This window comes from Aptenodytes forsteri, unplaced genomic scaffold (assembly GCF_000699145.1).
Source record: "Aptenodytes forsteri isolate BGI_AS27 unplaced genomic scaffold, ASM69914v1 Scaffold131, whole genome shotgun sequence".
Taxonomy (NCBI): domain Eukaryota; kingdom Metazoa; phylum Chordata; class Aves; order Sphenisciformes; family Spheniscidae; genus Aptenodytes; species Aptenodytes forsteri.
Genome location: NW_008795315.1, coordinates 21,177 through 38,844, shown reverse-complemented (window position 1 = coordinate 38,844; position 17,668 = coordinate 21,177). Strand labels below are relative to the sequence as shown.

The following is a 17,668-nucleotide window of genomic DNA, read 5'->3' as shown; positions in this document are numbered from 1 at the left end:
CAAAGAGAGCTGCTTGTGAGAGTGAGAAGAAGAAAACCTTAGGAAAGAAGAATTCCAGGCAGCTCATTTCCATAGTGAAGAGACAGCTCAGTCCCAGAGGTCTGCAATGATGGGACAGCAGAGTAAGTCAAAGATGGCATCTGTAGTGAGAGAGTCAGCTGATAAAAGAAACATGTTGCTTCATCCCTGGAAGCTGAAGCTTGCCTGGTGCCAAGTCTAAAATACTCTGTGGTGAGAAAGCAGGAGGTTATAGAAATGCAAATACAGCTGTTACTTCCATGCCCTGTTCATCAGAGAAGTTACGTGTTGACAGGTATGTCTCTCTTCCCAGTCATTTGGGACTTTCTTCTTCCTCTTGAGACAGCGATTTCTGTAATTAGCATTCAAAATATGGAAGGTAGTGGACCAGCATTTTTATTCTCACGGAAGCTGTCAGCTTGGATCTCCTCATGTTTGGCAAATACCCTACAACTACTTGTATGAGGCATCAGCACCAACATGCTCAGTGGGACTAAGCACCTGCCAGCCTTGCTGTGACCCTGCAGCAGTGCGTGGGGGATACTTTGTACCTTTTCAGTATCGGTTCCTCTTCCGAGGAACAGTTCACAAATAGTTTAACATCTCAATCAAACTGGCAGCTGTATGTAAGGACAGCAGCAGAGCCACAGTAAAAAAGAGAAGATCTGAACTGAAAGATTGGCCGGGAGGATTCTGCCACAGCCTTGCAGTCAATTGCTTATTACCATACTGTGGTTTGGGGCACTGATGAACAGGGAACTCATTTAATGAGTTGTCTGTTAAAGGGATGCTGAAACCAACAAATTCTCTGCATCAGAGGAGCCTTCCGAAGATGTATCTGCCTGGGATTTTGAGAAAAGGTCCCATGTTCTCTCTTGTCACCATAGGCAGGTGAAAACTGCAGGGAATACTATGACGCAGAACCAGTTTGCTCTCACTGAAGAGGGCAAGAAGAGGAGGAGAGATACTGTGGTTGGTTATAGATTTGCAGTCTGCCAATCCTCCCAGTGCAGAAGCAGCATAGCAGAACTCTTCTGGCTTCAGTGACAGTGACGCTGGACTGCTGTTCCCATGAAGGGCAGCGGTTGTGAATTCACGCCAAGATTTTCAAAACAGATTTGTGGCTAGGCTACCTCCACAGTTTTGGAGCCTGCTGAGTGACTCACACCAATGCCCAAGGAACACAGCACCTAAATATTTTTACCACTTGAAAAAAACCTTGTGGGTGCGCTGTCACAGACATGGACTTCTCCAGCATGATTCATGTCAGAGAAGTTATAAAGAATTCAGGACCCAGAACTTGGCACTTCCAGAAGGGCAACTTCAGTGGGTGCAAAGAGATATCTTCTCCATTCTGTTTGACTTGGGCAGTTTTCTGGGTGAAGTCTGCTGTGTGGCAGGAAATCTTTCACATTTTTGCACTTCAGTATTCTACAATAATATGCTGTCATCTGATCTGCAGAATCGAAGCTTTAGGCAGAAAGTAACTTTACTTTCCATGAGCTAATGGATTAGGAAGAATCAGTTACGTTTGATCCAGTAAGTACAGTTCAGTCTTGCTTAGTTTTCTCTTATGTGGGATCAAAACTAGTAGTTAATCTACTGACACCTGTTCTACATTTGGTTGTTGAGAAGTTGTAATAGCAAAAGAAATAATTCCCCAGAGACAGGTAGAGAGTGAAGAGAGAAATGTATTACACATGAGCTACTTTTGGATCTTGAGTTCCTGAGGTTCATGGAGACTGCCTATAATTTTATTTTCGGATGGGAATGGAAGAACATTTTGGCAATATGTTATTTTCTTTAAAAACACTTTTACTTTCTTGGACTATTGAAAAATCCACTTGCTGTCTAGCTGATTTACCTCCCGGTTTGCCTGTCTCTCCTCCTCTTCGAAGTCCTTCCTGGCTTTTTACTTTTTCTGTAGTCAAATAGAGTTTTTACTTGCAGTTCCAGGACCTCTAACTGCAGCCTCCCTTGTCACAGGTCTGTCATTACTCCAGTTATGTCAACGCTTCCAGCCCCATCTCTTGTGCTGCTTTCAGATTGCCAAGCTCTTTGTTTTGCTCTTTGTAAACACAAACAGCTGCCAAATGCCTTCCCTCCGCAAAAACTTTTCTCTCAGAAACTATTTCCCTTCTTTATCCTTAATGTCAGTCTCTTCGTGCTCAGTTACCTGTGTTATCTTCTGCATTGTTTCCTGCTCTTTGTTTTTTGTTCTGCCTTCATTCTGCAGTTTATGTCCCAACAAAGGTGGGTCACTGCTAACAGGAGAGCTAAAATCCATCTGTGCCAAAACCACCAGCTTCTCCCACATGAGCAAAGGAAGGTTCACCACACCGTTTCTCCTGTCGCCCACCTGGCTCAGACACATTCATTCAGACTAGTCTCAGCTTTCTGCCTCTTGTGATATATATCTGTGCACGTAGGCAGAAATTAAGGGTTAGCTGAGCTGCTCCCTTTCTATACCCTCTTTTTTCTTAAAAACAAAACAAAACCAACAGGGTTTACACTGACCTTGAAAGCTGATACTGTCTTTTTTGCTTGAACTATTGCCCTTCTATGAAATAGATGTAACTTTATATCTGTTGGGGGTTTTTAGTTTTGGGGTTGGGGGGGGATTCAGTAAGGGATTTGTAGATTTTTTTCTAACCAATCAGGTCCAAATCTGAACCATGTTTAAAGCTCAAACTGTTCCATATTTAAGTATACTCCACCTTTATGTATCCTCCATGCAAAGAAAAAGTAATTGTTTGGTATTTCCTCTATAAGAATCTTTAAATATTGCAAGAATGCTGTATTTTGTCTTTCACCCCTCTCCTATCTTCTCTTCCTTAGAAAGCACAAGTCTTTGAAGTCAGAGATTTTCCATAATTAATGACTTCCCTTACAGTGATATTCTCCAAGCCTCTTCTCCTCCCTGTTGCTGTCTTCTATACTTCTTTTGAGTCTGTTCTCAGCCTTCTGAAATTGCAGTGCCCTACTCGAATCGTACTAGTGCTGAAAGGAGTAGAATGACAGTCATGATAATATTCCCAACCGTTAATATTAGCCTTTCTTTTTGCAACACCATCACTGTTCCTACATTTTCACTGCTCTCCAGTTTAGTCCACCGAAACCCCCAGGTCTATTTTTGCAATATTGTTATACAGAGTAATCCCATTTTGTATTTTTACTTTTTTTTGGCTATCTTCCGTGCAACACTTAATCCTTGCTGATTTTGGACAACTTCTGTCTTTGAGGAGGGATATTGTACTATCTCCTAAAGCCTGTGGTATCTAAAATAATCTTCATTACTTGCTCTTATAAACTGTCAAATGATTTCAGGACTAAATCACTTCTATAGTGAAGAGGATATTTTTCATGATCGATGTAATTGGTAGAAATACTTTAGTAGATTTGACCTTGGACAGACCTTTGTGTGATCACAAATCAAAGCATCTTCCACTGAGAATGAACAATGGATAAGTAAGTTTTGAAAACAGTTTTTGAGTCAGTGTCCAGCGTCACTGATTTCAAGTGATTTCCTTCATACCACTGTTCCTTAGTTCACTGAAGTAAACAAAGCACTGTAGAATGCATACTTTTCTCAATACAGTTTATACAGTTCATACATAACTGTTTTCTTTTTCTTATGCAGAGAGGAGCAGGGGCAGGCTGTGCCACAAGGGAGGCAAGGCAGGACCTGAGGCTGACAGCGGGGCAGGGACCTCCCAAACGAGGGCACAGCCCCACAGCATCCAAATGAGTAGAGAGGAGCTGGTCTTGTCCAGGGTCAGCCACAGTCCAGGGACTGCCGGAGCAGCCTGTAGCAATGAGGAAGGTCTGAAGTCAAGCAAGGTCAGTGAAGCCAGGTATGACAGAGCACACCTACGGCCTTGCTCAGGCAAGGGCCTGGGCCTGCTTTTAAATGTGATTTTGGTGTGATTAGTTTGAGGTCATACGTACTTCGGAAATCCCCGCTAGCTTTTGGGAGGGCAAGGGCCTGGGCCTGCTTTTAAATGTGATTTTGGTGTGATTAGTTTGAGGTCATACGTACTTCGGAAATCCCCGCTAGCTTTTTGGGAGGATGGTTTTCTGGGGTGTTGTCACCCGATGCTATGGGGACAGGCAGGTTCTTTTAATGTATTGGTATTTACCAGCTCCATAAGTTAGTGGATTCTGAAGAGGCTGCCAGACAATCAATGTGTATTTTTGGCTGCAGGAGACAGCAAGCTGCAGGCGGTAATGGCTGCGTCATGATCTTTATCTCTTCATGTCCATTGTCTCCTGCCTGAGGATACAGTTAATTTTTTTCTTTAAAATAGAAACTGAGGCAACACAATATATTGAGGATTTTAACCATATCCCTATCATCTGTGTACTTTACTTCCTGATTAGTAATGTGCCTCAGCTTCCAAACCAATCTTGGATTTTAACATGATCTTTTTTCCTATTCCAGGCAATTTCTTTTTGACGTCAATAAAGAGCTCTTGACACAACCAGTATTGGTTTCACGTTATTGTTTGTCATAGGGACAGTTCTCTTTCGAGACTGTTATCTCTTCCAGTAACTACCAACTCCCCTACACTTTATTCTTGTAATTTTGCAAAGAGATGTTAATCCAGTTCCATGTGTTTGCTGAAGTTTTCTTGACCCTGAATACACTCCAAATGTACGTTCTGTGGGAGGACTGCCACTACAGGGAGTTAGCGCACGGATAGCAGCGATTTATTATTCTACCTAAATGGCGATGCCTGCAGAGGGAGGGAGGAGCGAAAAGAAACTTAACCTCAGCTTCTAGAGCCTGTATGGCAGTATCAAATTTGGTGACGGCAGTGTTGTATAGCTGGCTTGCTCTGCTGTATTACAGCTGTAGGCAGCATATAATGTCCAGTAAAACACAAAAAAAGAAATGTATTCATAATATTTTAAAAATGCTATTCATTTGAAGAACTCGGTCTATTTGTATTCAGAGCCTATTTTTAAAATGCTATCAGGCCCAAATGTAAATGAAGAAATATGTTTACAGATTTCAGTTAGGGATTTGTTGACTTGGATTTCCAAGTTATTTAACAGTAAGTTGAAATGTTAGTCTAATAGCAGAGCAGTACAAGAAGATGAATCAGCGGCATTTAGGCTAATGAGGATGCTTAATGTGTGGGAATTAGAAGCATTTAGGAGTAATGTGACCAGGCAGGTCATAAAACATGAGACTCTGCAAACTTAGTACCTTGCTTATGGCAAAGGAGGTTTGATTCTAATTCAGTTTGAGAGTGGAAGGCCTATGTTTATTATTTGGGTTCTTGTTGATAGATGATAACTGGATCTGTTGTGCTTTGAGGTCTGTGGTCCTCTGAGCAGTGGGGTGTAACTCATGAACGCTAGGGGTCCTGAGGACAAGCAAGTGGCGTTAAGTTCCCCATACAGATCCTATATTAAAAACAAGTGTCTAATGAAGTACCGGATACTCTAGCTTTTGAATCAGTTACTTAGTGCTGCTGGAAAAAGTCATTTAGGTATGTCTTAAAAGCCTACTTGTGAGCCTCCTGGGCATGAATAGTAGAGACCTAGGCCTGCTCCTGCTTTCGTGAAATAAATCAGTTGTTAGAGTACCTTGTGACTTGAATAGATGTAAAGCAGACACTGGGAGAGGGTTAAGGCAGGTCAGGTGTTAGAATAATCCTAAAGTGCCCCTAGTGGGACTTGTTCTGTGTTCATGAAATGAGAGGAAATAAGGACATCTCTTGAAAATAACTCAGTTTGGTAAATCTTGGGTTTCTACGACTAAATTCTCAGCTACCTATTGAAAGTGCAGTGATGTCTAAATGGCTGTGTGGTTGTGAATCCTGTAACCAAACATGCTGGCTTTCCCTTAGTACTACTGGAATCACAAAAAAAGAAAAAGCAGTACATGAAATAACTGCGGCGGATTGTCAGGAATCCAGACGACAAGCTGTGTTCACTGATGTTGGGTTACAAATGTGCTGTTTATGTAGGGCAAATGGGCTTTCCCTTAGTACTACTGGAATCACAAGAAAAGAAAAAGCAGTACATGAAATAATTGCGGCGGATTGTCAGGAATCAAGACGACAAGCTGTGTTCACTTACGTTGGGTTACAAATGTGCCTTTTATGTAGGGCAAACAGGAAATTGTTGATAGCTCTGTCTCCAACTAGAAAGTGTACACCTAAGAAAATATAAATCCTTCATGAAATCCTGTCAGCCTATATTTACCAGTGTCCCTTCAGATCCCTCCACAAAGGCTAATTACTTCATCAGACAGTGTTTCCAGAATAAACTGTTACTTTAAAAAGGAACTTTTTTAAAACTTTTCCACATTGTGTGTTACAGATAGTTACAGATCAGTCACAGTGGGGTTTCTTGTATGGTGGTATTCGGCAAACATTCTAAAATTCAATTTCTAAAAAGCAGAACTTCTTAATTTTGAAACTGTCTTAAAAGCATAACTTCTGGCCAGTGTCTAGTAAAGGCAAACCCTTTGGTGGGTTTTACTTTCAGCATCCTTGTTCTGCAGTGAAATGTTAAGGCTATCTTCAGCACCACCCGCTTGAGCCAAACACTTCGGGGTATGCTTATATCTTCCTTGCACTCATTTTGAGTGCTTTTTTTTAGTGTTTTGCTGAACTGGGACCAACACAGAGCACATACTTACATTTTAAAATATTGTCAAAATATTGCTGAAACATTTGGAAGCCCAAAATGATAGAGGTTCGACACGACCTCTGGAGTTCAACTGGTCCTTAGTTATAATCAGGAAAGCACGTCTTCGGCAAAAGCTTTTTGAGCAAAAACCCACCTACTGCAACAACAGGCTCTCTGAAGTATGAGCATATTAAATATTACTCAGATCAATACATGGCATGCTCTGCAACATGTATACAGCTGTGCTTCTCCTCATGCAGCCCAGGATATGATTAGCTTTCTGGGCTGTGTGCACACATTGCCTGCTCACATTCCATTTAATATCCACCGCTATCCCCGAGTCGTCCTCTGCAGGGCTGCTCTCACCCCATTCGTCCCCCCTGTCTGTATTAATACTGGGGATTGCCCCAACGCAGGTGTGGGACCTTGCCCTTGTTGAACTTCACAAGGTTCGCGTGGGCCCGCTCCTTGCGCATGTCAAGATCCCCCTGGCTGGCATCCCTTCCCTCTAGCCTGTCAACTGTACCGCTCAGCTTGGGGTCATGCACAAACTGGCTCAGGGTGTGCTCAATCCCACTGTCTGTGTCACTGGTGGAGATATTAAATAGTACCGGTCCCAGTACAGACCTAACAATAAGCTTTGGGAATCCAGGCAAGGCAAACGTTGATAGGCAAAATGGGTCTCATTTTCTCAAACTACAAGTGAAGGACAAAGGACTGGATGGAAGGGGTGCAGGAAACGTGGGATAGCTGGAGCTCCAAAAACCTTTGTGATAGCATTTCCAACAGAGCGCAACAGGATCAGGCATCCGTATTTGATTACATCCTTTGAAAATCCCAGCCTAGATAAAATGCGTTATAAAACCCTTCTGTGAGATCAGAGCTGTTCCGGCAGCTTTTCTTCCCTTTCCTCCCCAGAGGTTTTCCTTGTTTTCTGGTATTCAGAAAGGAACGTAGGTTGGGATGACACAGCTTGAAAAGTTGTCAGTTTTCCTTAATTGTGCAAATATGTGATGCTCTGAAAGGTAGTCCAATTTACCTGAAAAAGCACTGCACTGGGGAATGACCTTACCTGGTATTTGGCCCCTATGGACCCTCCCAGGGTAAGACATGGTGATGCTCCTGCAGCAGATCTCTGTAGCCTGGTCCTTGCCCTCACCTGCATTCCTCACTGATTTCAGGACCCTCTCTGAGATGCTTCCAAGGTTGCTCTCTGTACATGCTGAGTTCTGTCAGATTGAATGGGCCCTAAGTGTGTTTTATCTTCTGCTAGGATTGAAACTGCAGTTGGTTTAGGTGACTTATACTGCCCCCAAAATAGAATTGAGCGCCCCCAAAAATGTACTACAAGAGCCATTTTTTATCCTTTATTTCTCAAATTTTCACTCTGATTTATTTTTCTAGCTGCAACGATAATTAATATCACGGAATTAACAAGAGAGGCAACCAGAAAGGGGAATAAATGGAATGTGACTGAAGATGCTTACATTTTGTCATTTGGGCAGGAACCGGTCGGCACTCAAAATCTCCAGACAGAAGCAATATGAGCACAACCACAAGACGACCCAGGAACCGGTGAGTTCAGTTCAAATATTCAGACTGTATCTTCAGTATTTCAGTTCACAAGAGTTATAGAATAACAGATTGACAAGTTAGAGGAACAGCTTATGCTTCACTGAAGAAGCTAAAAGAGTAGTACCAAGGACCCATTGCCGAACAAAGAGAAATTTATGTTAAATCAAGAAGTGAGTTTATCGTATCAGTCTTGCTGTTAGCAGAGGACTTTTTTATAAATCTTGTTAGTAGGTATTTCGGTCTACAGATAAAATTATTTCTTAATGCAACGAGGGGGACACCCTCAGCCGCGCCGGCTCGGAGCTGCTCTGAGTCCCAATAGCCGAACCCCCAGGAGGGGGCATACGCTCAGGGCCTTGGCAAGTCTCGCGATTCCCTCCTTTTTCCAGCTCCACAGTCTAGCTGGATGCTACAAACAGCAGCGATGTTTTCATTGTCTGATACCAGAAGAAAATTGTAGGTATTAACAACAACTAGCCTTACATGCCGAAACACGACCATAAATATTGTTTAAGCAACCCTGTTTCAGCTGCTCTGAGAGATTCACGGAAGAAAACGAATGTTCTCCTCTTCATTAGTGAGTATCCCAAGTAATTGTATCCGAGTCAATAATCATAGTTGTCTTTTTCTCTTTTGTCACAATAAATGGAAGGTGATCCCATTTTAATCACATCTTTGCTCCAGCCCAGTTCAAGCGCAGCGAGTCATCACTGACCGCAGGGGTGTTGCCACTGGTTTAAGCTGGTAACACAAAGGGCTGAATGTGGTTTCCTGCCTATATCGAATGTTCAGCTATTATGCAAGTTGCGTATCTCCTTCAAAACAGAAACATCTTGATGTTTTTGTCAGAAAGGCCTTACAGAGAGTGAGTTTCACAACACAATAAATAAACTCTGCTAGGCGTAAATCATTTAGGTAGTTCATAGCATGTTTCACTTAATCCCATCGTTGCAGGGCTCTTCTAGATCCTCCATTATCAAATCCTGCTGGTTATTCACCCAATTTCCTTTCTTAACTGTCTTCCCCTCCTCCTTAGCGTTTTGACAAGCTTGATCCTGGGGTGTCTGGTAGTTGGCAGCTGGCAAAATGGCAATGCTCTGGCCTCGCTGAGAATAGACCTCCCTGTGAACAACCTCCCTGGAGCAGAGCTGAAGTTTAAAGGCTGCCTGAAAGCCTCGGCGAAAGTTTTCATTAAAGAAACCGTAGATGATGGGGTTGACACTGCTGTTGAAAAAGGCCAGCCAGTGAGCAAAGGGATAGATATAAATGTTGATGATCTGCAGCTGGATATCTGACAGGTTGGTGTAGTCTGAGAGCATCATCAGAGTCCACAAGGGAAGCCAGGACAGGGTGAAAAGCAAAGCTACAATAATGAGCATTTTGATGACTTTTTGTTTCTTCTTAGACACACTGTGCCGCTGCTCCTGGCTGTGTTTTCCCACCACGGGCATTGCTGTGTTGAAGAGAGCGATGCTTATCCTAGCATACATGATAATAATGAGCAACAGGGGAGCCAGATAGATGTTGGCAAACAGAACCGTCGTATAGATCTTTCTCATTCCCGGGTTAGGCCAGTCCTCCTGGCACCAGTATACAGGGCGGGTTTCATTGCCATAGCCAAGGATCACCCTGAAATGCTTCTCTTCCTGTACCCGCAGCATGACTGCAGAAGGACACATGATTGCGACGGCCAGAACCCAGATGACCGCTATAATGGCGACTGCAGTTGAAATGGTCAGCTTCTGCTTAAATGGATAAACGATGCATCGAAACCTGTGGCAAAGACACCCGGGGACATATGTGGAGAAGCCATTTAAGGAATGCTTAATCAAACGGGCAAGCATACACACACATTTTACATTGTATGTTTTTCTGAAAGGATAGATGGAATCATCTCCTCATCCTGCATAAACTAGCGGTGTTGCATTTAGTTGCTCTGGTTAAGAGCTGTGTTGGTAAAAACAATCTTAAAAAAAAAGTCACATTTGCTGTTAAAATTTCCTCATTTGATCTGTCTCGGTATCAGCCTGCTGCTTCTGCTACTTCATTTAACCAAAGCAGGTACTAGTGCCTCTGCTGTCTAGCTTAATAGCTAAGGAATAAACCGATTCTAGGCAGCCAGGTGTAGCCCAGCTGTACCATCTGTAAGAGATTCCAGTGGAGGAGCAAATTGCTACAGCTGCTCTTTAGACCCAGCCACATTTTGTTTTGCTTAATGGCCTTAGGAGCAAAATACATCTAATTTATTGCAGCGTTGTGTGGATTAATGAATTGGCCTCAGCACGGTCAGGTGGCCAGAGGGAGATGAAAGCGACTTTTTACGGTCTCTGCATCATCTTACCTGTCTACGGCAATAGCAACTAGAGTGAAGACAGAGGCAGAAACAGAGATTCCTTGGACCATCCCGCTCATCTTGCAAACCAGGCTCCCAAACGGCCATCCTGGAAGGAAACAGGCAATTGAAATTGCCGCCATCTCATTGCAGCACTATGCTTATAAGCGTAAGAGGAAATTTCCACCCCAGAGCTAATACGTTTCTTTTGCTCTGTCAGGCCATAGCAGGGGTTAGGGAGGCAGAAGTTATGTAAACAAATGCTTTGCCAAACGCCTTGGGTGAGTTTCTGATGCTCCAAAAAACAGCAAAGCAAACATTTGTGGTTTAACATCCCGTTAAAACGAGATCTCAAGACGAGAAAGGGAATCGACCGCTACAGTTGATTGTTCTCTGCATCTGGCTCATAGCGTCCGCCAGGTCTTCCTAAACGTGTAACCTGGTAGCGGGAGAATCCCTTCCTACAGACAAGGGATGTGGAAGTCAGCAAGGACAGCCCCAGTCAGAAGGTGGGTTAGAGGCTTGTCTTCCTCACCTCTGACTTCCAGTGACTTGAGATGCCTGTAGAGCCCACTCAGAAATACGCACCCGGCTCTCAGAGCCCCGAGGGAGGCCAGCGCTCAGAAATGGAGGCGAGTCCCCCTCGAGCTCTTTCTGCCACGTGGTGCGAACCAGCCTACCTGCAATGATGTTGTCCAGGAGGGTGGTGGGCATGCAGAAAATTCCCACCAGTAAATCGCTCACAGCCAGGTTTAAGATGAAAAGATTTGTGACTGTACGCATATGTTTGCTCCTCAGGACAATAAAGCAAACCGCTCCGTTGCCAACCATACAGAGCAGGAAGATTAGGAGGTAAGAGATGATGAAGACAGCTGCCACTGAAGGCTGATGAAGGTAGAAGTCCACGTAGGAGACGTTGCCTTCTAAGTAGAGGTACTTGTATGTCCCGTTATAATTCCGCGCGTGAGGCCAATCGAATGAGGAGTTTGAGTCTGTTTTCTTACTCATGTTGTAATGTGCCTTAAAAGATATTTTTAAAAAGGTCATTTTAGTATGCCTGACATTGATCTGAAGAAATGTGACTAGTTTGGTTATACTGTGTGCTAAAATACATGCAAAGCTTATGTATAGTCATCCCTCCGTGGCTTATTTTAACAGCCCGTGTTCTGAGCCTCCCCAGATAGGAAAAGCAACAAATACTATTAGTTTGATTTTACAACACAGGCGTACAAAAGTGACCAGCAAGACTGCTGAAGGTTTTCTTCCTTCTGCAGGCTCTATAAATTAAGTGCTTCCTTTCCCAAAGGAGAGGAAAGCCAGACAGGATGTAAACTGGCCTATTGTGTTGTGTCAAGTAAACAAACCAACAACCGGTTTATTTTGAGAAAAAAAAAAATTCATAATTCTTGAGAAATCTATTTACTCAACAGCTTGAGTAATCTAGCATTTAGGCAACAGTGAGATTGCTGAGCCATGAAAAACAGTGATTAAATTAAAGCTTTCTGAAGTGGCACAAACCTTCTGCCCGAATGTATCCAAATCAAATCCCATTTCACTGAAAAGGAGGTATTTTTGTGTACAGTTGGTATTAGGCCACAGTTGACTTCACTTCCCTGCTTACGAGCTACATAGATCACGAGACGAGTCTGCAAACGTGAAGGACTACGCTGTGTTTAAAACATGATGAAGTACAAGATAGCTGGATTTGTTTCCTAGGTCTGCTACTGAATTCCCGTGTGATCTTGGGGAACTCGTAATCTCCCCATGTTGCTGTTTTCCTGCTATAAAATGTGAGTAATACTTTTTCCACACGGTTTATTCACACTGTAAAGTAAATCCTCCCATTTTATATTTTATTAGGTTACTGTTGGCAAAAACTACAAGCTTTTTCTAAGAGAGCCTTTTTTTCAAGTCTGAACTTTCTTGATATTGTATCATCTCTGTTTTAAGCTACGAGTATCTATGCCTGCTGTGTTGTAGTAGCAATGCTTTTGCTGGTGTGATGGCTTGAACATAAGGGACGTGAGACTTTTTATTCGACCGCTTGATGGAGCTGAAAGAGTCAGTTGAAGGCAGGTACAGAATTTGTATGCCTCAAACTTACTTCCAAACTTAACTGATTGAGATTAGCTATGTAGGCCACAATCTGTTTTCTTGCCCTGTAGAACCTATAGTTATACGAGACGCTGCACCGAAATTCTAAATCAAATCTTAACTGTGAGAAACTTCTAACACGTATATTATACAACTCACGTAGAAATGGTATCAGTCTACATAACAGGCCAGCACTGGCATCTTGATATTTACAGCTGACACCAGATGACTTGGAAGCGGCATTCAAAATTTTTTTCCACATTTATTTTACCTACCGGATGGAGATGCCTAAACAGGCAGGGGGATGGAGGTGTTCCTAACTTAAAAGAAGAGCAAAATTAATTGGTGGCAGAAGGCATAAAATTAATGTACGGGTGCAGGTGCCTTTAGGACACTTAGAAATTCCTTAGTATAAATGGAATTTAAATTAAGGCGCAAGTATCTAAATCCCGATGAGCTCGTATGTGAGGGAAGGAAAGTGCTGGCTACACCTTTTTCCTTACGAAAGGAAGCTTGGAGCGGGCTCTTTTTTGTGCAGCTAAAGTTTCAGCTGCCTCCCCAGGTACCTGATGGCGAGGCATGTGCTGGTTTTCCCGTATCTGTGGGGTAATGATGGAAGGTGACATTCTGTTGTCACTCCGCGTAGGGCAGCCCTCTCCCCGGGAAAAGAAAACGAGCGTTGGGTACCAATGCTAAAAGGGCAGGTGGTTTTTCTTCATTCTTCTTGCTGGTTTTTACTTAAAAGAGTTTCTAATTTACCTTCTGTGGCTGCCTGTTGTTCCCTGATATATTTACTCACACCTAATTCTCAGGAAAGCATTGCAGCTTTTATACGTTATGCTTGTCAACAAAATTCAGTAACGTCAAAGCCTCTGCAGGTGTTTTATTTCCAGGTAGCAAGCGCAGTAAGAAAGTATTTATTCTGACGTGCCTCAGGTTTGGAGCAAGCAGAGTAGTTTAAAAAAAAAAAAGGTCTTGTTCTGGTGTCTTCTGCCTTTTGAGAAGTCATCAGCAGTACAATGTTTGTAATGGGTCTGTATTTCTACATATTCATTAAAATGTCTGCACATTAAGGTGCAGACAAGAATCTGAAATCTCTTGCAAAAAAATGGCAGCTTGTATGTTTTAACAAAGCAGTATATACAAGCTAGCTGTAATAGTTGTATATTCTCTTTGGCTGTCCTTATGGAGAAAGACTGTTCATTTGTCTTTATTGTTTTTATTCAACATATTCTCAACATGATTGAAAATATTTTTATTCAAATGTATTACGTGCCCAATGCTTTGACTAGCCAGAGATCAGAGTCAACTGCTGTGGAAGGTGTTTTATTGCCAGTTTTACTGTTCACTGAAGATAGCAGGCACTGATGCATTTGCATACAAACATGCCTGAGATGAAGAGCGTCAGCAGAATTTAAATATAGATATTTGACAATAGTAGTTTACGCTGTTCCTTTAATCACAGACCTGGAGCTGTGCTTTATAAATCCCAGGAGGTGCTGCGTCACTAAAACACCATTTAAAGCTCAGCATCTCTCGCGTTCCCTTTTGGCCCGTGACGAGAAATAGACTTATTGCTGCTCACTTTCCTCATCTTCCCCCAGCCAGTTTGTCAGGGTAGTAAGGAGCAGGAGCCCAAGCTCTCCCTGCCCAGGGAGATGACCATCTAGATGAGAAGCAGAGCTTACCCCAGGAGCTTCCTTCACTGGGAAAGGCAGCGGGCTGCCTAGCTTGGCGTGGCTATGCTGGATGAGGCCCAAATCTGTAACAAGGAATCCAACACGCCAGTGTTGGCTCTGTAGCTCCAAGTCACTTCTGAGGCTGCCAACCAATGGTATTAATCAAGTTAGAAACGCGAGGGCTCTTGCGTTCAAGCCTTCTTTTCCTGACGGCTAGTGATGAGAGTAAGCAAGGAGCTTGGTTTAACAGAGGGGAAGTGAAATAGCAAGAAATGGAGCAGACAGTGCCCGTAATCTGACGCTTGGTACGTGTCGGGAGCAAACAAAGCAAGGGAGGGAGCTACCCTAGACTAATTGCTGCATTTCAGACAGTAATTGCAGCTGTGTGAGGAAAATGGAGTTCTGCTCTGTGCAGAGTAAGCGCAAGACTTGTGCTCCTGGTAGGTCTCCCATCTGGTTTTGAAAATTTTGGCAAAGAGTAGCAATACACCCGATTCCAAGAGTTTGGAAAAAGTCAGGCCTTCTGCCCCTTCTCATTCTCTAACGAAAATCAACATCTCTTTGTCTCCTTTGTTTTGGCTTCTCTGAGGTTCCACCTAAGTTCATGTTCTCCAATGTTTCTCTGCGAATAGGACAGCCACAAATGTATTCTTTTTCATTATTATTATTATTGTAAATAAACACTAATTTTCTTCTGTAATGCTCTGCTTCCCAGAGGTGGTGCTTTAAGACAGACACTCCAGCCTAGGGAAGATGGCTTTTACCTCGCCCTGTGTTCCCAGTCCCCGTGCCCAACAGGACCTGTGCTGTCACGAAGCAGCCCTGCAGATGAGATAGAGGTGGCTTTCCTTCCTTGCCTTCTGTAGTTTGGCGTTTTGAGGGGTCTCTGATGGTATGAGGGAAAAGTTCCTTGTCATTCCATGATAGAGGAGCATTGTTCCTCTGTGCAAGAACAGAAAAGGAAAAGATAGATTTTATTGCTGCTTTGCACCTTATATATACAAGCATTCACGGGCTACACAGGCTTTTGCTAGGCTTTTTACAAGTACCAATTGTTACACGGCCAGTACTAATATGAGGCTTGGGTCCCAGGAGTACAAACCCTTGTGGGTCATTACTGTGCAATGGCAGTACTTTCATGAATTACTTACTTATAATTCTGTTCTTTACGACAACTGAAATGATACCTTATCACATTAAAAGCAGGAAGAATAATTTTATAGTTATTTTTTGGATGCATATCTTGGATTTTCTCTCTTTTTCTGATAACGTATTGTAAAGCAACAGCTTTCAATCTTTTCAGTAATGAACTCCAGAATAGTTCTTGTTTGTAACTGATAAAGAAGAAGTTGCAAACAGCCTCAAGGCAAAACTGGAGCTGTGTCTGTCTTACATAGTCTGAGCACAGTTGCGCTAATGAAATTTTGTATCATTGTGGCTGTAGCAAACAGTGGATTTGATGTACAAATACCATAGCTTACAGGAAATGGAAAAGGCACACAGATTTTTATTATATTGAAGCTGAGGTGGAAAAGGATTGACTGGAAGGAGAAATGAAGGCAGCGCCTTGTGTTTTCACAAGGTACATGCCAGCTAAAACAGACAGTGATAAATAATCGAGAGGCACATTTGAAGACAGAAACATAAGTCATCTAAGAAAAGGGAAAAAATAATGCAATGCATAAATATTACAAGATGATAAATAAAAGTAATTTGCTTCCACATGGTAGCTTGATAAGGCCATGGCCTCCCTACTTGTTTTAATATACTGGAGGAAAATGTGCGAAGTTGTAAAGCAAGAGCCTCCACTAGTGAAAAACTGTCCAGTCCCACATACTGGGTTTTTAAACACACGAAGCTCATATGCTGTCAAAATCCCAGTAGCAGCACCCATATACAAATATGCAGTATAAAGCCTCATAGTGTAACGAGGACAATCTCATGCCACTGAATATGGTAAATAAATTTTCCATTTTTACAATAAGAGTTCAAGGTAATTATGAAGTGAATGCAATTATTTTTATGTTGGCTACATGGAGGAAATCTCGTAACCGCTGGAGCCAGTCAACACTGCTTCACCTTTGTGCACAACCATCTGTTTTTGTTATCTTAATTTTTGTGTGTGTGAAATCTCATCACAGAATCCTCTGAGGCTTTAGAAGCTGAAACAAAGATAAGGAATCTCCAGAGACATGAAGAACAGAAACATGTTGTTGTGGAAAAAGAAAATTTCATGTGGTAAGCGCTAAAAAATTTGTTCTTCCCTTGTCCAGAGCTCTATACTCAGTAACGGGTCAACTACAGAAATTCCCTGGAGACCTTGGAAAATGATAGCATCTCTGGTCTGCTGAAAAGTTAGAAAATCCTGCTTGTAAAATGCAGCTACTGAGGGACAGCAAAAATAGCAGTACCTTATTCTGTGTCTTAGAAATAAGCAAGAGACAAACGCATGGATTATCCTATGACTCAGTGGATCAGGAAAAGCTATTGACCAAGACAAACAAATTGTTCTTGCCTAAAAAAAAAAAATGTAAAAAGATGAACTGTGAACATGCTGAACTCAGCAAAGTGCTATTAGCAGCTGTTATTAAGAATTAAGTAAGGCATGTAAAATAGTATGAGAAGGGGAAGTGGTCACAGGTAGTGACTTCTGCTTTAATGAAAAGTAGTGGTTTTGGAGGAAGCAATAGCAGGGAAAGTGCTTAGATTGCCCGCCAGGTAGTTTGGTTGCAAAAGACCATTTCCCCTGGAAACCAGCTTAAAACCAAAACGCTATTCAATAGGGACACTCTGCACAGCAATATGCAGTGAGGCAGTAAAAAAAAAAATCAGGGGAACCAGTGACAGTGCGGTAGTACTATGGACAAAGATCTGGGGTTTGTATCAAATGACCAGCTAAACAGGAGGCAACAGCAGCATGACATTGAAAAATGGCAGGTACCCTAGTAGCACATAAGCAGGACTGTAGCTTACAGAACACATGAAATAGCTGCAGCCTGTTCAGGACTCAGGGCTCACTTCATCTGTTGCATTTACTTCTGGTCAATTCAATTCAACACAGATTTGAATCAAGTGCGGGAAGTCTATAGGAAGTCACAGGAAAGCCCAGAGGGCCCAAGAGTATGACCTACAGGGAAATACTGTAAGAGAAGGGGTCATTTAATCTAAAAAGGTAAAGTGTGGCAATATGTTCTCCTATTTTACTTTAACTTTCAGAAATACTTTATCACAGCATCATACATTTCAATAGGTTAGACATGAAGGATGTATGTCTGCAGTTCATTGCTAGGAGGGCTTATCTTGGCTTTCCCTTCCAGAGAAAGAG

General features: G+C 42.5%; 1 protein-coding gene across 1 annotated transcript in view; it reads right to left on the bottom strand.

Moving 5' to 3' along the window:
* Window positions 1-9,031: 9,031 nt before the first annotated feature.
* Window positions 9,032-17,668, bottom strand: part of NPFFR2 (neuropeptide FF receptor 2) — an 18,186-nt gene continuing 9,549 nt past the window's right edge. Inside the window, exons 2-4 of the mRNA XM_009279503.1 lie at window positions 11,251-11,590; window positions 10,580-10,679; window positions 9,032-10,011 (exon numbers count right to left, since the gene is read on the bottom strand). Of these exons, the coding sequence (XP_009277778.1) occupies window positions 9,171-10,011; window positions 10,580-10,679; window positions 11,251-11,578 (1,269 nt within the window). The 5' untranslated portion in view covers window positions 11,579-11,590 and the 3' untranslated portion in view covers window positions 9,032-9,170. The remainder of the gene's footprint in view (window positions 10,012-10,579; window positions 10,680-11,250; window positions 11,591-17,668) is intronic.